A 22,022-nucleotide genomic window follows, 5' to 3' on the forward strand; every position below is an offset into this window, starting at 1 on the left:
CTCGGCCTCCCGAGTAGCTAGGCTTACAGACTGGGGTTACAGTTGTGAGCCACCGCGCCCGGCCGCTTTGGCCTCCTTTAAGAGCTTCCCTCCGCGCTTTGTTCCAGTTCTCGTCACGGTCTGTTCAGTGCGCGGGGCTGGGAGGCGGGAAACTGCCCAATGCCCAGACCTCACGGTCTGTTTCCCCTCAAGCTCGTGAAGCTTACAGCAGAGACCCAATCATGAGGCGGAGACTTCGCTTTCCACATCGGGCAGCGGGTCGGCCGCATCCTCGATCTGGTCTTGGGGACTCGAGACCAGAGGGAAGAGCAAGTCGACCCGCCCGGGGGACCTTACGGCCACACGCCACCCATCCACCGGCTTCCCCAGCAAGCCCACTGCGCATGCTCCATACTCCAGCCCCGCCCCCCCAGTCAGGGGCAGGGCCGCGCCTGCGCAGCTACCCGGCACTGGCTTCCGGGTGGTGCGAGTGAGATGGGGCGGAGGGCCGGTCTCGCCGAGTAGCGGCGGTGAGTGGGCGTGTGCGCGGAGCGGTCTGGCCCGAGGGCTAGCGGCCGGCCGAGGGTCTTCGGGAGCAGGTCGCAGGGCGCGAAGAGAGCCTGGGATCGCCGTCTGCCGCTGCTACCCGGTATGTCGGCGGAGGCCTCGGGCCCGGCGGCCCCCGCGGCCCCGTCCCTGGAAGCCCCCAAGCCCTCGGGTCTCGAGCCTGGCCCCGCCGCCTACGGTCTCAAGCCGCTGACCCCGAACAGCAAATACGTGAAGCTGAACGTGGGCGGCTCGCTGCACTACACCACGCTGCGCACCCTCACGGGACAGGACACCATGCTGAAGGCCATGTTCAGCGGCCGCGTGGAGGTGCTGACCGATGCCGGAGGTACGAGCGGCGCCCCCACTGTGCCCCTATCCCCAGATCCCCAACTCCCGTTCCCCTCAGTCTCTCACCAACGGGGCTCCTCATGCCCCTTCTCTCTGCCCGCTGCTGTCCCGTCAACTCATTCTCAGCTCCCTCCAGCCCCGACATCCCATCTCCTCGCCTTTTCTCATTCATAATTTCTCTTCTCCCCTAATCCTTTACCCCCAGCAATAACCAACACTTACGGAACCCCTAACTCTGCCAGGCGCTGTGGTAAGTGATTGAACGTGTCAGTTCATAATCCTCATGACTACCTCTCCCACCCTTCACGCCTCAGCTCAAGACTTGGGAACCAGCCCTGCTGCCTGCAGTACTACTCCTGGCAGCCTTCATCAGTTTCCTCCGACCGCCCAGCCTTTTGTTTCCCTCTCTGCTTCAGAACTGCTAACAACCAGCCAGGAGAGCTGGGAGATCTTGTCTGCCTCTGTGTTCCCCTGACACAGGTCCCTGTACACTCTAGGAATCCATCTGTATATACACATTGCAGAAGGAGGCTGCTTTGGGTTTGCCAGGGACACCAGAGTGGAGGGTGGACAGGTGTCCTTGGCAGGTGAACCTTACCTTCTTGGAGTGTTGCATTCAAGTTTGGACCCTTCGTGCCCAAGTGAGACCTTGAAGTTTTGGAGTTTGGGAGTGGGAGAGTCTTAAGGGAGGGGTTAACAAGGACTGTGAGAGCAGGAGAATAAAAATTTGGGGCCGGGCGCGGTGGCTCACGCCTGTAATCCCAGCACTTTGGGAGGCCGAGATGGGCGGATCACGAGGTCAGGAGACCGAGACTATCCTGGCTAACACGGTGAAACCCCATCTCTACTAAAAATACAAAAAATTAGCCGGGCATGGTGGCAGGTGCCTGTAGTCCTAGCTACTTGAGAGGCTGAGACAGAAGAATCGTGAACCTGGGAGGCGGAACTTGCAGTGAGGTGAGATCGTGCCACTGCACTCCAGCCTGGGAGACATTGAGACTCCGTCGCAAAAAAAAAAAAAAAAAAAAAAAAAAAAAAAAAAAATATTGGGCGGCGGAGATCTGCCTTCAAGTATCAAAGGTGAAGAATTCGGCCAGGCACGGTGGCTCACGCCTATAATCCCCGCACTTTGGGAGGCCAAGTCAGGAGTTTGACACCAGCCTGACCAATATGGTGAAACTCCGTCTATACGAAAAATACAAAAATTAGCCGGGCGTGGTGGTGTGAGCCTGTAGCCCAGCTACTTGCGAGGCTGAGACAGGAGAATCGCTTGAACCTGGGAGGCGGAGGCTGCAGTGAGCCTAGATGGCGCCACTGCACTCCAGCCTGGGCGACAGAGTTGAGACTCTGTCTCAGAATAAAAAAGGAAGAATTCATTTGTCCAATGAGTATTTGTAAAATATCAGTTAGTGCTGGAGATAGGTAAATGCACCTGACAAAATTATGTAACTTCCCTTTTTTTAGGGAGGTGGGAGATCAGAAGACCAATAAGCAAGTAAACAAAATGTGTATGCATATGCAGTTGCAGATAGTATTAAGTTCTTTCTTTTTTCTTTTTTTGATAGTAAGTTCTATGAAGAATATAAAAGTTAAAATGGCAGTGAACTGGACGGAGGGAGGTAGACATTTTAATTAAATAGAATGGTGAGAATTAACATCGGGGGTTAGCAATTTATTGATAAGGTAATTCTGCAAGAACTTTCTCATGGTGAGTCTTCTGACTGTAGACCAGATTTGGATGAATTAATTCTCTGGCTGGATATGTATAAACTTATGAGAGAACTTGCTGGAGATGTTTTAAAGAGATTTCTTGGCTGTGGCACAGGTTTGAGACAGATCAGTATTCAGACTTTTTTGTGGCTTTGGAATCCTTATTCTTTTCTTTCTTTCTTTTTTTTTTTTTTTTGAGACGGAGTTTCGCTCTTGTTGCCCAGGCTGTCTCGGCTCACCACAACCTCCACCTCTCAGGTTCCAGCGATTCTCCTGCCTCGGTCTCCTGAGTAGTTGGGATTACAGGCATGCGCCACCACGCCCGGCTAATTTTGTGTTTTTATTAAAGATGGGGTTTCTCCATGTTGGTCAGGCTGGTCTCGAACTCCTGACCTCAGGTGATCCGCCCACGGCCTCCCAAAGTGCTAGGATTACAGGCGTAAGTCACCGCGCCTGGCCTTATTTTCTTTTTCTTTTTATTGTTTTGAGACGGAGTTTCCGTTTTATTGCCCAGGGAGTGCAGTGGCGTGATTTCGGCTCACTGTAAACTCCACCTCCCGGGTTCAAGCTGTTCTCCTGCCTCACCCTCCCAAGTAGCTGGCATGCGCCACCAAGCCCAGCTAATTTTGTATTTTTAGTAGAGATGGGGTTTCTCTGTGTTGGTCAGGCTGGTCTCAAACTCCTGACTTGGGGTGATCTGCCCGCCTCAGCCTCTTAAAGTGTTGGGATTACAGGTGTGAGTCACTGCACCTGGCTGGAATCCTTTTTTCTTATAATTTAGGCCAGGTTTGGTGGCTCACACCTATAATCCAAGTGTTTGGGAGGCCGAGATGGGAGGATCACTTGAGTCCAGGAGTTTGAGACCAGCCTGGGCAACATAGTGAGACTCTGTCTCTACAAAAAAAAAAATTTTTAATTTAGTAGTTCCAGGTCACTCAGCAAAGCCATCTTTCCCCCTGCTTCTCCCCACCCCACTAGGTTGGGTGCTGATTGACCGGAGCGGCCGCCACTTTGGTACAATCCTCAATTACCTGCGGGATGGGTCTGTGCCACTGCCGGAGAGTACCAGAGAACTGGGGGAGCTACTGGGCGAAGCACGCTACTACCTGGTGCAGGGCCTGATTGAGGACTGCCAGCTGGCGCTGCAGGTGAGGGCCTTCCGAGTCCCTGTGCCTATGTTCCTGGGAGAGCTGCCCAAGCAGGTATTAGGGCAGAAAAAAGGAGATACGGGGTATGGCTTGGAGAGCCTGGCTCTGACTGGCCATAACCCCAGAGAATTTGAGGTGCCATCTTCTGCATCCCTGCTGCCTCAGGCAGCATCCCCACCCCAACCTCATGCCAGGACGTTTGCAATGGTTAAATAGCTACTCTCTGCTTCCCACTCTTCTTATGCAGCCAGTCCAGCTGTTACACTCGCACCTGAGTAATTATCTTTAAACACAACCCTGATCTATTCTGTCTCTTGCTCAGAAATCCTAAATAGCTCCCTCATGTCACTAGGGAAAAACATCTAAATTGAAATTGAAATATAATAACCTCTGTGATCTGGTATCCTGGGAGGCAGCATTCTCCCATGGCTTCCGCCCCCCACGGGCTTTCTATTTTTTTTTTTTAAACGGTGAAATTCTTTTTTTTTTTTTTTGAGACGGAGTCTTGCTCTGCCACCCAGGCTGGAGTGCAGTGGCCGGATCTCAGCTCACTGCAAGCTCCGCCTCCCGGGTTTACGCCATTCTCCTGCCTCAGCCTCCCCAGTAGCTGGGACTACAGGCGCCCGCCTCGTCGCCCGGCTAGTTTTTTGTATTTTTAAGTAGAGACAGGGTTTCACCGTATTAGCCAGGATGGTCTCGATCTCCTGACCTCGTGATCCGCCCGTCGCGGCCTCCCAAAGTGCTGGGATTACAGGCTTGAGCCACCGCGCTCAAGTTCTTCAAGGCCGAAATTCTTTATTCAAATGAAATCTCACAGAAGCAGGGCCACTCCCAGTAAAACAGGGTTGGGGATTCTAGAGACCCCACCTGCTGGGCTCCGGTTTTGTGGACCCCTTAGGGTTCTGAGGAGCAGAGCTTGGAAAGTGAAGCCAGGACATAAGGGTTCCGTGTCACCTCTGTCACAGCTGACTCAGTGACCTTCAGTGAGTCCATTCCTACCTCTGGGATTCTGTCCTCATGTTCCAAAAGATAGGGAAGGGAGAAAAATAAGTACAAAGTAGTAAGTTTTACATAAAGCCTGCTATTCTGTTCTATTTGTACAGTGTTAAAAATGTCCTTTCTTTTATGACACAATAGTGAGAGGAGATTATAAGAGTTTCTATTCAAATGCCCTTTATAGATTAAAAGGTGGCCTCTCTGAACAACTTTTGTCTAGGGAATGCTTACTGGTTCTTGAAACCCAAAGGTGTAGATCTCCTTTGGACAATATCTATGTTTTTCAAACTTTTCGATTGCCTCCCATCGGGAAAAAATGCATTTTAGTGCTCATTGTATATAACTGAAATAACAGTTCTATAAAAAGATACTTTTAGTGAAATGTACTCTGATAATCTTCTTTATTTTTAATGCTGTTTGGGACCCATCACTTATTTCATGACCCATTAATAAATTACCACTTGCATTTGAGAAACATTCATTGGACTACATCTTGGAAGTGCATTCCTGCTCTGTAGCATTTTTGTTTTGTTTTGTTTTGTTTTGAGACAGAGTCTCTCTGTCGCCCAGGCTGGAGTGCAATGGTGTGATCTTGGCTCACCCCAACCTCTGCCTCCCAGGTTCAAGCAATTCTCCTGCCTCAGTCTCCCGAATAACTGGGATTACAGGCACCCGCCACCTCGCTTTGCTACTTTTTTGTATTTTTAGTAGAGACGGGGTTTCACCATGTTTGCCAGACTGGCCTTGAACCCCAGACCTGACGTGATCCATCCGCCTTGGCCCCCCCAAAGTGCTGGGATTACAGGCGTGAGCCACTGTACCCAGTGTGTAGTTTTAAATTTACTAATGTTATCATGTACCCACTGTGTGTCAGGAGCAATTCTGCTATCTGCTTCTGTATACGTCTTGTACCCTTGTTTGACATAAAAAGAAACGTGAGAGAGCTTGGATGATGCATCCAAGGTCAAAGAGCTGGGAAGCAGCAGAGCTCAGATTTGACCCCAGGCTATCTGACTATCTGACCTTCAACCTCCCAAGGGCAGTACTTTTCTGTACTCCTGCTCTCTCCTTTCCAGGTTCCCTCCGCACCTCACACAGCTCAGCACACGCCTCAGTGTGTGGCACTTCATCAGTGTTGGTCTATGCAAACCTTTTGTCTTTTAATTTTATTTCTTTCCCTTCATTCCTAATCCCCTGCCTACTTTCCTTTTCCCCAGGGGCACCCATCCAGTTTTTATGTTTTGATACATATGCTCGAAAAGCTAAAGCATTGTTCTGCATATGTGTGCATTTCAAATGTCCATAAATGGCCTTGAAGCTGTGAATCAGTTTCTGTTGCATTGTGTTTTTTTAATTCAGCACTTTTTTCAAGATCTATTCATGCTGCTCCAAGTACATCTAGTTCTTTGCTTCTGACAGCTGCAGAGGAATCTATGGTGTTCATTCACCATATTTTGTTCATACATTCCCATGAGGTTGGAGACCTAGATTGCCTTCCAGATCCTGCCCCTACAAACTGTGTCACCATGAGCATCCTGGTACATGTTCCCTTCTGGTTCTGTGCCATTCTCCCGTGATTGTAACTGGGAGTAGAATTGCTGGATAACAGGACACCTGCAAATGGCGTTTTAGTAAATATCATCCAGTTGCTCTCCCAAATGGTTATAGTACTTTATCCTCATAATGAGCAGTGCATAAGAGATCCCATTTCTGCATGTCCTCATCAAAACATGGCATCATCCAGCTTTCTAATTTTGCCAATCTGATGAATGTAGTGTGATCTCATTTTCATTTGCATGTCTCTGATTACTAATGAGGTTCAGCATCTTTTCCTATACTCACTAGTGTTTTTTTGTTTCCCTTCCTGTGAATTGCTTATTCATGTTCTTTACCAGATTTTCTGCTTTTTTCTTTTTCATGTTGCTTAACAAGAGATCCTTGCATATTTTAGTTCAGTTCCTAGGGATAATTAAACCTTATTGCATATGGGCATGTCTTATACATGCCCTGGAGCATGGATTGTACATAACAAATTAACCTCTAAGCCTGTAGCATGGGACTATTTACCTACCGTCCTCAGCAAAGTTCAGAAAATACTCGAATTATTTGCTGTTTTTTTGTTTTTGTTTTTCTTTTTTTGAGATGGAGTCTCACTCTGTTGCCAAGGGTGGAGTGCCGTGGCACGATCTTGACTCACTGCAACCTCCCTCTCTGGGGTTCAAGTGATTCTCCTGCCTCAGCTTTCCAAGTAGCTGGGACTACATGTGCGCACCACAACACCCAGCTAATTTAATTGCATTTTTGGTAGAGATGGGGTTTCACCATGTTGGCCAGGCTGGTCTCGAACTCCGACTTCAAGTGATCCTCCTGCCTTGGCCTTCCAAAGTGCTGGGATTCAGGCATGAGCCACTGTGCCCGGCCGTATTTGCTGGTTTTTGAGATTCAGATGAGGAACTCCAGTTGAAAAAGTCTGTTCTAGGTAAAAATTTCTAGTCAATGTAGATATCGCTAATATTTTCTCTTAGAATGTCACCTGCTTGTGGCATCTAGCATTGAATGGAAATCTTGATTTTTTAAAATTGCAAATAATCATTTATTATTTTAAAGCAGCATTTATTAATTGTAGAAATTTCGGAAACACAAATAATCTAAAAAATAAAAGCACCAAATATCCTTCCAGGTCCTCTCCTGTGTGAGAGTATGTGTGTGTGTGTGTGTGTGTGTGTGTTTGCTTGCCAAAATACAATCGTGTTGTATGAATGTTTTATAATCTGCTTTTTTGTTGTTAATAATTGCCATCTTTACATGTCAATAAATTTTTATTTAATATCCAGTCCAGGGCATACTCCGGTTTCTCCAATTGTTCCGGAAATGTGTTTTTATAGCTGGTTCATCAAACCAGAACCCAGTCTAGATCTTCACATTGCGCCTGGTTATCTGCACGTTGACAATGGAAAGCACGACTTTACAGATAATCTCATGGAAGAATGTTGAAGAGATGATAAGAGTTATAGGTATTCGATGGCACGAATGTAATTACTGGTTCAGGTAAAGATTATCAATTGGTGTGTCATTGATAGGTAACTGCCTTAATAGAGTGGTGAAATAATACCACATGCATTACTTTATTACAGTCCAAGGGGTCCCTGTGTCCTCACAAAGAGACTGCCAGTTGTCCTGCACAATGACCCGCTTTCCAACTTTGCCTGGTTGTTTACTCCCAGTATCATTTGGTTTATTACCCAGCCCTATCCTTAATTTCCTATAAACCAGACCGTAGATTTTAAATGACTGATATTGGGCGGGTGCAGTGGCTCATGCCTGTAATCCCAGCACTTTGGGAGGCCAAAGCAGGTGGATCACTTGAGGTCAGGAGTTCGAGACCAGCCTGGTCAATGTGGTGAAACCCTGTCTGTATTAAAAATATAAAAATTAAGCCAGGCATGGTGGCTCACACCTGTAATCCCAACACTTTGGGAGGCTGAGTCGGGCGGATCACAAGGTCAGGAGTTCAAGACCAGCCTGGCCAACATGGTGAAACCCCGTCTCTACTAAAATACAAAAAAATTAGCCAGGCATGGTGGTGTACATCAGTAATCCTAGCTACTCAGGAGGCTGAGGCAGGAGAATTGCTTGAACCCGGGAGGTGGAGGTTATGGTGAGCCGAGATCACGCCACTGCACTCCAGCCTGGGCGACAGTGCGAGACTCCATCTCAAAAAAAGAAAGAAAGAAAAGTTACAAAAATTAGCTGGGAGTGGTGGCGAGTGCCTGTAGTCCCAGTTACTCAAGAGGCTGAGGGAGAAGAATTGCTTGAACCCAGGAGGCGGAGGTTGCGGTGAGTCAGGGTCGCACCACTGCACTCCAGCCCGGGCAACAGAGCAAGACTCCGTCTCAAAATAAATGAATAAATAATAAAATAAATAAAATCAAATGACTGATATTAAACCTTTTGGTTAGAATACATTTTAGGTAATATTATGTATGTATTTCACGTTGGGCCACATCAGGCAACCTGTAATATTGTTAGCATGACTCATCCTTAATGACATTCATAATTGGCCTCTGGATCTAGGGGATGGTGGTTTGATTTATCTATCATTGTTACATTTCCTTGTTGCCAACTATAAAATAATGCATATGGTATCATTTGGCCACTGTATTAAGGCAGTTACCTATCAATGACATACAAATTGATAATCTTTACCTGAACCAGTAATTACATTTGTGCCATAGAATACCTATAAGTCTTATCTCTTCAACAGTATTACATGAGATTATTTGTAAAGTCATGCTTTCCATTGTCAACTTGAAAAATTCTTGATTTCGATGTGGTCCACCAATTCCTCATCATTTTTTGCCTGATGTTGTATCCTTATGCTCTTGTTTAAAAATGTTTTTCTGATTTTCTATTTCTTGTTAACTTTATAGTTTTATTTTTATTTTTTTTATTTATTTTATTTATTTTTTTGTTTTTGTTTTTTTGTTTTTTTTTTTGAGACGGAGTCTCGCTCTGTCGCCCAGGCTGGAGTGCAGTGGCCGGATCTCAGCTCACTGCAAGCTCCGCCTCCCGGGTTTACGCCATTCTCCTGCCTCAGCCTCCCAAGTAGCTGGGACTACAGGCGCCCGCCACCTCGCCCGGCTAGTTTTTTGTATTTTTTAGTAGAGACGGGGTTTCACCGTGTTAGCCAGGATGGTCTCGATCTCCTGACCTCGTGATCCGCCCGTCTCGGCCTCCCAAAGTGCTGGGATTACAGGCTTGAGCCACCGCGCCCGGCATATTTTTATTTTTTGAGGCTGAGTCTTGATCTGTTGCCCAGGCTAGAGTGCAATGGTGTCATCTCCGCTCACTGTAACCTCCACCTCCCAGGTTCAAATGATTTTCATGTCTCAGGCCTCCCGAGTAGCTGCGATTACAGGCATGCACCATGACATCCGGCTGATTTTTTTTCTTCTTTTTTTTTTTAAACGGAGTCTCACTCTGTTGCCCAGGCTGGAGTGCAGTGGCATGATCTCGGCTCACTGCAACCTCTGCCTCCCGAGTTCAAGCGATTCTCCTGCCCCTGCCTCGTGAGTAGCTGGGATTACAGGTGTGCACCACCATGCCTGGCTAATTTTTGTGTTTGACCTTGTGATCTGCCTGCCTCTGTCTCCCAAAGTGCTGGGATTACAAGCATGAGCCACCACACCCGGCTAATTTTTGTATTTTTTGTAGAAAGGAGGTTTTGCCATGTTGGTTAGGCTGGTCTCAAACTCCTGAGCTCAAGCGATCCACCCACTTCAGCCTCCCAAAGTGCTGGGATTACAGGCGTGAGCCACCATGCCTGGCCTATGGTTTTAAATATGGATTTTTTTCATATATGGGTATTTTAATCTAAGTGGAGCTCACTTTTGTAAATATGAATTGTGAAGGAATTTAGCTCATTTTTGTCTTCTGTAGGGTTAGGTAGTTTTCCCAGTGCCAGCTATTTAAACAGTCCAGAGGTAGCCAGCACCCAAGACAGCCACCAGGGGTTCTTGCCTCCTGGTTTCCAGGCTCTTGTTTAATCCCCTCCCACACGAAATAGGGCTGACTTTTTCAGTTCCTCACCAAGGAGACTCTTGTGTATGACCAATAGGACATTGCAGAAATGACAGCATGTGACTTTGAAGCTAGGTCATAAAAGACATTCCAGCTTCTGCCTCTCTTTGGGGTCACTCACTCTGAAAAGTGCTATGTGAGGACACTCAGACACCCCTAAGCAGAGGTCCACTTGGTGAGGAACTGAAGCCCCTGCCAACAGCCAGCACAGACTCCCCGCCATACTGGTGACCTGTCTCAGAAGCAGAGCTTCTAGGCCCAGGCAAACCTTCCGATGACTGCAGCCCTAGCCAAAATCGAGACTGCAGCTTCGTGACAGACTCTGGGCCAGGGCCACCCAGCTAAGCCCATCCCAAATTCCTGACCCACAGAAACTATGTGAGATAATGTTTATTTTTATTTATTTATCTTTTTTTTTTTTTTGAGACGGAGTCTGGCTCTGTCGCCCAGGCTGGAATGCGGTGGCCAGATCTCAGCTCACTGCAAGCTCCGTCTCCCAGGTTTACATCATTCTCCTGCCTCCGCCTCCCAAGTAGCTGGGACTACAGGCGCCCGCCTCGTCGCCTGGCTAGTTTTTTGTATTCTTTAGTAGAGACGGGGTTTCACCGTATTAGCCAGGATGGTCTCGATCTCCTGACCTTGTGATCCGCCCATCTCGGCCTCCCAAAGTGCTGGAATTACAGGCTTGAGCCACCACGCCCGGCTATTTATCTTTAAATAGAGACAGAGTCTTGCTATGTTGGCCAGGCTGGTCTCGAACTCCTGACCTCCAACAGTCCTCCAGCCTTGGCCTGCCCAAATGGTGAGATTACAGGCATGAGCCACCACACCTGGACTATTGTTTTAAGCTGCTAAGTTTGTAGTAATTTGTTACCCAGCAACAGAGAACAGACTTCGGTTTCTGGAATGGGGGTCTGCCATAACAGAAACCTCAAATGTAGAAGTAACTTTACAACTGAGAAGTGGGAAGAAGCTGGAAGGACTTTGAGGAGATTGTTAGTAAAAGCTTAAGGAGTGTTAAAAAGTGTTGGCTGGGCACAGTGGCCCACACTTGTAATACCATAACTTTTGGAGGCCGAGGTGGGAGGATCACTTGAATTCAGGAGTTCGAGACCAGCCTGGGCAATATAGTGAGACCTTGTCTCTAAAAAAATTAAAAGAAAAAAGGTAAGAAAGTCTGTTGATAAGAGTCCAGTGACCTTTAAGAAAGCTGCAATAAGGGCTTAAAAACCAGTTAGGAAAACTGATGGAAAGGACATCCTTGTGTAGCGGCAGAAAGTTTAGCAACGCTGTCTCCTGCATTAGTGTGGAGGGTAGGAAACATACCTAATGAACAGATGGTCTAGCTAAGGAGCTTTCCAGACAGAATGTTGAAGGTGCCACCTGGCTTCTTGCTGCTTATAGTAAAATTGAAGAGGAGAGAGTAAGTTAAAGAAAAAACCACTTGAATGAAAAGGAGCCTGAAATTGTTGGGTTTGAAAATCCCCAGGCTTTCCAGATAACAAGTGATGTTAAAATCAAATGGCTTCCGGCCGGGCGCGGTGGCTCAAGCCTGTAATCCCAGCACTTTGGGAGGCCGAGACGGGCGGATCACGAGGTCAGGAGATCAAGACCATCCTGGCGAACACGGTGAAACCCCGTCTCTACTAAAAAAAAAAAAAAAAATACAAAAAAAAACTAGTCGGGCGAGGTGGCGGGTGCCTGTAATCCCAGCCACTTGGGAGGCTGAGGCAGGAGAATGGTGTGAACCTGGGAGGCGGAGCTTGCAGTGAGCTGAGATCCGGCCACTGCACTCCAGCCTGGGCGACAGAGCCAGACTCCTGTCTTAAAAAAAAAAAAAAAAAAAAATCAAATAGCTTCCATGCAAAGATTAAATACAAGGCATTAAATACAGGAAAATGTGGTCTAAAGGTGAAGCTGAGGATGTGATGAAAAAGTCCTTTGTTAAGACCTCAGAAATACCAATAACATGCTTCAGAGGGATCTTCCAGTCGAATCAAATAATAATCGCGCTTCTGAGCAGGTTAAAGGTGTTGTCTCTCAGCATCTTAGCACAACCCCAAAGTAGAGAAGGGCTTATCTTGCAGAGATTTTTTTTTTTTTTTTAGACGGAGTCTTGCTCTGTCGCCCAGGCTGGAGTGCAGTGGCGCGATCTCGGCTCACTGCAAGCTCCGCCTCTCGGGCCCACGCCATTCTCCTGCCTCAGCCTCCCGAGTAGCTGGGACCACAGGCGCCGCCACCGCGCCCGGCTAATTTTTTGTATTTTTAGTAGAGACGGGGTTTCACCGTGTTAGCCAGGATGGTCTTGATCTCCTGACCTTGTGATCTGCCCGCCTCGGCCTCCCAAAGTGCTGGGATTACAGGCGTGAGCCACCGCGCCCGGCTTTTTTTTTTTTTTTTTTTTGAGATAGCTCCCTGCAAACTCCACCTCCTGGGTTCAAGCGATTCTCCTGTCTCAGCCTCCCGAGTAGCTGGGATTACAGGTGCCCACCACCACGCCCCGCTAATTTTTATATTTTTAGTAGAGATGGGGTTTCACCATGTTGGTCAGACCACTCGAACTCCTGACCTCAGGTGATCCACCCGCCTCGGCCTCCCAAAGTGCTGGGATTACAGGCGTGAGCCACTGTGCCTGGCCACTTGCAGATATTTCTAGGTGTGGCTTTTTTCTAATGTAGTGAACCCTAAGACATGCAAGATACCCAGTAAGTTATGAAGAGAATTGTATTGGCAGAAACACTGCCAGCTTGGACCAGAAGGGACAGAGCCAGTGCAAAAGGACAAGAGGCCTTTGCACACCCGAACTTCTACAGGCAGGAAGCAGGCAGATGAAACTGTGAAGCTGCAAACATCTTTTATGGAAGAGGTGTGATGACTCAGGGAGAGCCATGGAGAATCATTCCTGAACAGGAGTAGGCATCAAAGAGTTCCTAGCATTTCTCCAACTGGATTACAGAATTTCTACAGACCAGTGACTTCTATGTGCCTGCTGTCCCCTGCCCTTTTTTTTTTTTTTTTTTTTTTGAGACAGAGTCTTACTATGTTGTCCAGGCTGGTCTCGAACTCCTAGGCTCAAGTAATTCTCCCACCTTGGCCTCCCAAGTAGCTGGGATGATGGGCACATGCTACCACATCCAGCTTCCCCTGCTTTTGAGCAAGAGTGTTGTTACTGGTTATCCTGTGCCTGCTTCTACCACTGCACACTGGGAGTGTGGAGGAAATGACCTGTCTCTTTAGTTCACAGGTCTGCAAATAGGAAATGTACTTAAGGGCTAGATGCGGTGGCTCACGCCTGTAATCCCAGCACTTTGGGAGGCCAAGGCAGTTGGATCACTTGAGGTCAGGAGTTCAAGACCACCCTGGCCAACATGGTGAAATCCTGTCTTTACTAAAAATACAAAAATTAGCTGGGGCGGTGGTGCATGCGTGTAATCCCAGCTACTCGGGAGGCTGAGGCAGGAGAATCACTTGAACCTGGGAGGCAGAGTTTTCAGTGAGGTGAGATGGTGCCACTGCACTCCAGCCTGGGAGACAGAGCAAGACTCCATTTCAAAAAAAAAAAGAAATGCACTTAAGGAGCCATAGTTAAGGAACTGCATGCTAGAGCCACATCCCCACCTGGACCTGATGGAGATGACGAGATTCTATACTTTGAGCTGATGCTGTAATGGGATGATGGGGGATCCTGGGAGGTGGTGAGTATATTTGACATGTGGGAGGGAGGAAATCACTGAGGGCCAGTGATGGCCTGTGGAGCCAGCCGCCAAGGCAGCCTGATGATTCTCATCCCCTGGTGCTCGTTCCTGTGTGTTATCTCCTTCCACACTGGATAGGACCAACAGACCTAGGTTGTAAAAGACAATGGAGGGGCCAGGTGCCATGGCTCACGTCTGTAATCCCAGCACTTTGGGAGGCTGAGGCGAGCGGATCACCTGAGGTCCGGAGTTTGAGACCAACCTGACCGACGTAGTGAAACCCTATCTCTATTTTTGTAAAAATACAAAAATTATCTGGGCATGATGGCACACATCTGTAATCCTAGCTACTTGGGTGGTTGAGGCAGGAGAACTGCATGAACCTGGGAGGTGGAGGTTGCAGTGAGCCGAGATCACGCTACTGCACTCCAGCCTGGGTGACACAGTGAGACTCTATCTCAAAAATAAAAAAGACAACAAGGCTTCCACCTTCTCCTCTTTGGAATTATTTGCCCTGGGAAGCCAGCTGCCATGCTGTGAGGACACTCAAGCAACCCTGTGGAGAGATCCACATGGCAGGGATTTGCTGTTTCCTGCCAGCAGCTAGTGCAGACTTGCCAGCCACATGAACAAGCTTTCTCAGAATGCATCCTCTAGGGGCGGTCATGCCTTCAGATGCCCACAGCCCCACTGACATCTTGGCCACAGCCTCACAAGAGACCCCGTGCCAGAGCCATCCAGCTGAGCCACTGCTGAGTTCCTGACCCTCAGAAACGGAAGTAATAAATATTGTTAATTTAACTTCCTAAATTGGGGGCAGTTCATTACATAGTGATAGATAACGAATTCATACTCCATCATTCCCCTTGTACATCTGTGGTGTCTTTAAAACTACCAGTTCTCATATACACAGTGGTACGTTTCTGATCTCTCTGTTGTGTTTCTCGGGTGTTTTTGTTTTTGTGCCCGAACTAACACCGTTTTCACTGTTGTGGCTTTGAAGCCTATCTTCATGTCTGGCAGGATCTGCCTTTCCTCTTTGCTCTTGTTTTTAAAAACTGACCTAAGTATGGGAGGATGGCTTGAGCCCAGGAGGTCAAAGCTGCTGTGAGCTGTGATCACTCCACTGCACTCAGCCTGGGTGACAGCAAGTCCCTGTCTCAAAAAAAAAAAAAAGACCTAAGTAATTGTAGACTTTTATTCTTCTATGTTAATTTTAGAGAGTCTTACGAGTTTCTACAAAAAACAAATCTGGAATTTGTATTAGAATTGCACATTGGGTTTTCAAGGTTGGGAGAAGTGAGAGGGATTTTGGCATGAAGATTCTAGAAGACAGAAGAGAAAGAAGCCCATGCATTTGCTTCTGATTTGTTTCTCCAACATCATCCCAGCCAATGAAGTTCATTCACTCAACAAATACGTTCATTTGTTCAACAAATACTCACAGAGCATCAGTTGTATACTAGGTAGTTATTCCTAGGTGGGTAGAGACAGATCATAAATACAAAAAATTAGAAAAAGTCAGGCACTAAGTGCCGTACAGAAAATGAACTGATAGGCGAGGCGTAGTGGCTCATGCCTATATTCCCAGCACTTTGGGAGACGGAGGCGGGGGGTATCACCTGAGGTCAGGAGTTGGAGACCAGCCTGACCAACATGGAAAAACCCCATCTCTACTAAAAATATAAAATCAAGTGGGCATGGTGGCACATGCTCGTAATCCCAGCTACTCGGGAGGCTGGGGCAGGAGAATCACTTGAACCTGAGAGGCGGAGATTGCAGTGAGCCGAGATCGCGCCATTGCACTCCAGCCTGGGCAACAAGAATGAAACTCTGTCTCAAAAAAGAAAAGAAAATGAACTGATAACACAAAAGGCAGGATGTAGAGGAGGCTGTTTAGCCAGTGGGCATGGGGAGGGCTGGCCCTGAGGAGGCACTGTGTGAGCTGCGATCTGAATGGCATGACAGAGCTGCCACGCTGACAGCTGAGCAAAGAAGCATCCCGGGCAGGGGCACAGCCAATGGCTGGGGTGGGCACGAGCTGGATGTGTAAAGCAGCAAGGTGTCCATGGGACCAAGGCCCAGCAAGCCAAGGGAGAGTGGCAGAGATGTCGGCGGAGCTTGGAGCCTGCAGATCCCTGCGGACCACTGAGGAGACTGGAGTTGTTCCCAACCAGCTTTTGAAGGCTTTTAAGTGAGGGAGTATGTGGCCTTTGGTTGTGCTGTTAACCACCTTCCGCTTCTTCCCCAGCAAAAAAGGGAGACGCTGTCCCCGCTGTGCCTCATTCCCACGGTGACATCTCCCCGGGAGGAGCAGCAGCTCCTGGCCAGCACCTCCAAGGTGAGGCCCCCAAGCCCTGCAGGGTGGAGGCTCACTGCGGGAGCCTCTCCCTGCAGCCTCACTCCTCTCCTCCATCCTCTCTCCCCTGCTAGCCCGTGGTGAAGCTCCTGCACAACCGCAGTAACAACAAGTACTCCTACACCAGGTGACCACCAGGGTGCGGGGCACTGGGCGGGACCCTGGGATGCAGCACAGCCCTGCTCCTGCCCAAGACGAGGGCCACAGCCACGCAGAGTGCCTACAAGAACATCTGCCTGTCTGCTTGCAGATTTAGCTTTGCCTCTTACCCCTGGCACTCTGGGCAGGTCCTTTCCACTTCTCACCTTCAGCTTAGTCATCAGTAAATGGGTTTGGGTGAGGATGAAGTGATAATGGTGAGCCTGTCCCAAGTGCTTTCTCTCTGGGAACTGGCAGAGTCCTCCCCCTTGAGGTCAGCACTGTTGTGAGCTCCATTTTACAGATGAGGAGGTTGAGGCACCAAGAGGTGAAGTAACTTGCCTAGTGTCACCCAGTTAAAAAATGGGGTGCCAGGACCCCCAGGGAGGCAGCCTGGCTCTAGGTCCCGCACTGCAGCTGCTCTGCTATGCTGGGATTTGCTCAGTGCATGTGGCTTCCCTTCTGAGGCCTGTTTAGCCTGGCCCCAGGGGCAGAGGAGGCTTCCTGTTGAGCACCAAAGCCCTGGGCAGGAGCAGAGGACTAGGAATGCATCCAGGCCCCTGTCCTGGGGTTATAGAGGAAGGGGTGCCAACGCTGAGGCCTCCTGGTCCCCTGGTCCCCAGCACTTCAGATGACAACCTACTTAAGAACATCGAGCTGTTCGACAAGCTGGCCCTGCGCTTCCACGGGCGACTGCTCTTCCTCAAGGATGTCCTGGGGGACGAGATCTGCTGCTGGTCTTTCTACGGGCAGGGCCGCAAAATCGCCGAGGTGTGCTGTACCTCCATTGTCTATGCTACGGAGAAGAAGCAGACCAAGGTCAGAGGGGTTCCAGAGCCTACGTGGGGGGCTGGGGATGACCAGGACCCTGGACAAAAGCAGGTTGGCAGGGGAAAGAGCCCACCCCCGGGAGGCAGGAGCCAGATCCTGGGGCCTGGGGTGCGCAGCAGTGGGCACTCCACCCTATCCCTGTGGGTCTCTGTTTCTCTGTGAAATGGGGGTCATGGGTTAGAGCAGGGTGCTTCGCCTAGGCCTGATGAATGTGTTTCAAGGCTGTTTGCAACTCCTGAAATGGGGACGTATGCATTGTTCTGCATAGGAGGTCCACAGTTGTCATTAGAAACTCAGAAGGGGCCAGGCATAGTGGCTTAGCCTGTAATCCCAGGACTCTGGGAGGCCAAGGCAGGAGGATCACTTGAGCCCAGGAGTTTGAGACCAGCCTGGGCAACATAGTGGGATCTGATCTCTGTAAGAACTCAAAAAATTTAGCGAGGTATGGTGGTGTGGTGGCATGATGACATGCACCTGTAATCCCAGCTACTCAGGAGGCTGAGGCAGGAGGATTGCTTGAGCCCGGGAATTTATTTATTATTATTATTATGATTATGATTTTTTGAGACTGAGTCTTACTCTATCACCAGGCTGGAGTGCAGTGGCACGATCTCCGCTCACTGCAACCTCCACCTCCCAGGTTCAAGCGATTCTCCTGCCTCAGCCTCCCCAGTAGCTAGGACTACAGGCACGTGCCACCACGCCTAGCTAATTTTTGTATTTTTAATAGAGACAGGGTTTCACCATGTTGGCCAGGATGGTCTCAGTCTCTTGACCTTGTGATGCATCCACCTCAGCCTCCCAAAGTGCTGGGATTACAAGCGTGAGCCACTGCCTTTTTCTCTTTTTTGAGACAGAGTCTCGCTCTGTTGCCCAGGCTGCAGTGCAATGGCGTGATCTCAGCTCACTTAACCTCTGCCTCCCGGATTCAGGTGATTCTCCTACCTCAGCCTCCCAAGTAGCTGGGACTACAGGCACCCGCCTCCATGCCCAGCTAATTTTTGTATTTTTAGTAGAGACTAAATGTAGTAGAGAAGTCTCTTTAGTAGAGACTTCACCATGTTGGTCAGGCTGGTATTGAACCCCTGACCTCAAGTGATCCACCCTCCTCGTCCTCCCAAAGTGCTGGGATTACAGGCATGAGCCACCGGGCCTGGCCTAGCCCAGGAATTTGAGGCAGCAGGGAGCTGTGATCATGCCACTGCACTCCATCCTAGGAGACCAAGTGAGGCCCCGACTCTAATTAAAAAAAAAAAAAAAAAAAATAGGAAACTCAGAAAGGCCCATTGCCAAAAATAGATTCTTAAAACCTCAGGACCAGATGTCTCTTAGAACATCCTCTGCGTTTGTACATCCTGAGTCATTAATGTGGCAATCATCAGCAGATATTCCCCAAGCCCCTGCTCTGTGCTAAGTACTGTACCAGGCTGGAAATCAAGGGGAATGAAGTGCTGAGCAGAGTACAAGCAGTGCCTCATGCCCTTCCTCATCTGGTCCCTTCCGAGCTTACATGAGCCACATACCTCAGGTACACCACAGTCATCGCAAGTCTCTAAGCACTCAGTGCTATTTCACACCTCTTACCTCTGCACATACCGTTGCCTCTTGGAATTCTTTCCTTCTATCTGCCTAATGAACTTGTACTTAATCTTAAGACTCAACCTAAGCATCACTTTCTTTGGGTCACCTTCACTCATGAACTTTCAATCCAACAACCCCAAAGCTGGTCACACTCCCTTCATAGCTAAAGACAGTGTTTTATCATGTGTGGTAGAGGGGAGGGGGTTTGCATCAGCAGCGGGCTGTTAGTTTCTTGAGGGCAGGGCCATGTCTTTTTCTTTCCTATCTCCCATTAGCCAGGTACTTTTCACACATTGGAGGCTAGGAAACATTTCTTGAATGAATGAATGAATCAGTGACCTAGCTTCCAAGAAACATCCTCTGTAATTGGGAAGACAGGAAGATAAACCAATAATTAGAGTGCATGGCTCACACTTGTAATCCCAACATTTTGGGAGGCTGAGGCAGGGGACCACATAAGGCCAGGAGTTTGAGCAACACAGCAAGACCCCATCTCTACAAAAAATTAAAAAAAAAATTAATCAGGCATAGTGGCACACCCAGGTACTCAGGAAGCTGAGGTGGGGGGATCACTTGAGCCCAGGAGGTCGAGGCTGCAGGGATCTATGATCACACCACTGCACTCCAGCCTAGGCAACAGAGTGAGATCTTGTCTCAGAAACAAACAAACACCGATCAAAAAAAAAAAAAAAAAAAGCCGGGCATGGTGGCTCACGCCTGTAATCCCAGCACTTTGGGAGGCTGAGGTGGGCAGATCACGAGGTCAGGAGTTTGAGACCAACCTGTACAACATGGTGAAACCCTTTCTCTATTAAAAATCCAAAAATTAGCTGGGCATAGTGGCACATGCCTGTAATCCCAGCTACTCGGGAGGCTGAAGCAGGAACATCGCTTGAACTTGGGAAGTGGAGGTTGCAGTGAGCCAAGATGGCGCCATTGCACTCCAGCCTGGGTGACAGAGCAACACTCTGTCTCAGGAAAAAATAAAAAATAAAAATAAAATTTAAAAAACCAGTTTGCTAAGAGCAAACACAGGTTAGATGCTTCCAAGGCCACACAAGGGAACACCCCAGTCACCTCTTCGACTTCATCCCTTTCCACTCCCTCTCATCTCTGCCTCAATTGCATTGGCCTTCCTTTTGATCTTCCAGTATCCCGGGTGCACTCCTGACCCACAGCTCTCACACTGGCCCTGGCCCTCCCCAGGCTGCTCTTTCTGGTCTGTGTGCCTGGTCCCCTCCCCAACTCCTTTGGTCAGATATCACCTTCTCAGTGAGGCCTTCCCTGGAGTCCCTCTTAAAGTTGTAATACTCCTGTCTCTGGCCATCACATCCCCTTTTCCTGATGTATCTCTCTCTCTCTCTCTCTCTTTTTTTTTTTTTTTAATAGATGAGGTCTTGCTACATTGAACTTGAACGCCTGGGCTCTAAGGATGCTCCTGCCTTAGCCTTCCGAAGTGCTGGGCTTACAGTCAGGAGATACCACACCCAGCCTATTTCTTTTTCTAAACATCATCATTTGACTTCATTTATATTTTATTTTATTCATCTATTTTTTTGAGATGGCATCTCACTGTCACCCAGGTTGGAGTGCAGTGGTGCAGTCTCGGCTCACTGCAACCTCTGTCTCCCATGCTCAGGTGATCCTCCCACCTCAGCCTCCTGAGTAGCTGGGAACACAGGTGTGGGCCACCACACCGAGCTAATTTTTTGGTAGAGATGGGGTTACGCCATGTTGCCCAGACTGGACTCATACTCCTGGCCTCAAGCTGTCCTCCCATCTTGGCCTCCCAAAGTGCTGGGATTACAGGTGTGAGCCACCATGCCAGGCTAGTTCATATTTTCTTAAGTGTATGACTGAGTCCTCCCACTAGAATGTAACTTCCTGAGGACAGGACCCTTGTTTTGTTCACTGCTATTTCTGCAGTGCCTAGAACAATACCTGGTGCAGTGCACTCACTCAGTATTTGTCAAATGAAAAAATGTACCAAGAGACTAGACAGGGAAGGAGATGAGGGAGAGAAAACAAATGATTCTGCTTGCCTGACTTCAGAGCTGAGCCTTGAAGTATGACTTTGCTGAGTTAAGGAGTGGCAGAGAGGCCAGGCCAGGCCCAAGGACCTGACTGCAGGGCTAGAAGGTGTGTTGATGCAGGGGATGGCCCTGTGTGACTGCACCAGAAAGGAAGAGCTGGGGCTGGCTGGCCTTTTGCAGGTGGAATTTCCAGAAGCCCGGATCTTTGAGGAGACCCTGAACATCCTGATCTACGAGACTCCCCGGGGCCCAGACCCAGCCCTCCTGGAGGCCACAGGGGGAGCAGCTGGAGCTGGTGGGGCTGGCCGTGGGGAGGATGAAGAGAACCGAGAGCACCGTGTCCGGAGGATCCATGTCCGGCGGCACATCACCCACGATGAGCGTCCTCATGGCCAACAAATTGTCTTCAAGGACTGACCTCTGACCCTCCCCCTGCCTTCCTCTTGCCTTGGGGCCCAGTCCCTCTCTCTTTCCCTCCCCTTCCCAGACCTTTGCCCCGGCTCTGCTGGCCAAGTCGTGGGTCCTCCTCTGTCCCTTCATTGCATGGCACAGCTCACTTTGGCCCTTCTCCATCCATCCCGACCCCATTGCTAACAACATGGTACATTCCGGACCCGCCACTCAGAGCCTTCCGAAGCCAACACTTGTCCCTATCCTGGCCCTGTGTCCTTCCCTCTCCAGCTGGTTAAGAGGGATTTAGAATTCCCTCTCTCTTTTTTCAGTGCATCATCCATGCCAAAGTGTGCCGTCCTTCCTAACATTACCGCAGTCTGAGCCGCCTCCCACGTCGTGCAGGGTAGTCCGCACCCTCCTCCCCACCATCCTCCCTACCTCCTTAACTTTGTACTAGACTGGCCTGGGCCTGCCCAGCTCAGCGTTCTCAGTCTGTTTCATATTATTTATTATTTTAATTTTCTATTAAATTATTGAAATGAGTTGAGGAACTGGTGCTGGCTCCTGGGGAGAGGGATGGGGAGATGCCTGTGTTAGGAGGTATCTAGCCGGGCATGGTGGCTCCCACCTGTAATCCCAACGACTGTGGAGGTTGAGGCAGAAGGATCACTTGAGCCCAGGA

At 49.0% G+C, this 22,022-nt stretch overlaps 1 protein-coding gene across 1 annotated transcript; it reads left to right on the top strand.

Annotated features, from left to right (window-relative positions):
* Positions 1–416: 416 nt before the first annotated feature.
* On the top strand, positions 417–21,894 carry KCTD13 (potassium channel tetramerization domain containing 13). The gene is made up of 6 exons (XM_010387634.1): positions 417–874; positions 3,565–3,734; positions 16,257–16,346; positions 16,439–16,491; positions 17,126–17,321; positions 21,128–21,894. The coding sequence occupies exons 1-6, from the start codon at positions 631–633 to the stop codon at positions 21,362–21,364; spliced, it is 990 nt and encodes a 329-aa protein (XP_010385936.1). The 5' UTR covers positions 417–630; the 3' UTR covers positions 21,365–21,894.
* The last annotated feature ends 128 nt before the right edge of the window (positions 21,895–22,022 follow it).

Source organism: Rhinopithecus roxellana, chromosome 20, assembly GCF_007565055.1.
Source record: "Rhinopithecus roxellana isolate Shanxi Qingling chromosome 20, ASM756505v1, whole genome shotgun sequence".
Classification (NCBI taxonomy): domain Eukaryota; kingdom Metazoa; phylum Chordata; class Mammalia; order Primates; family Cercopithecidae; genus Rhinopithecus; species Rhinopithecus roxellana.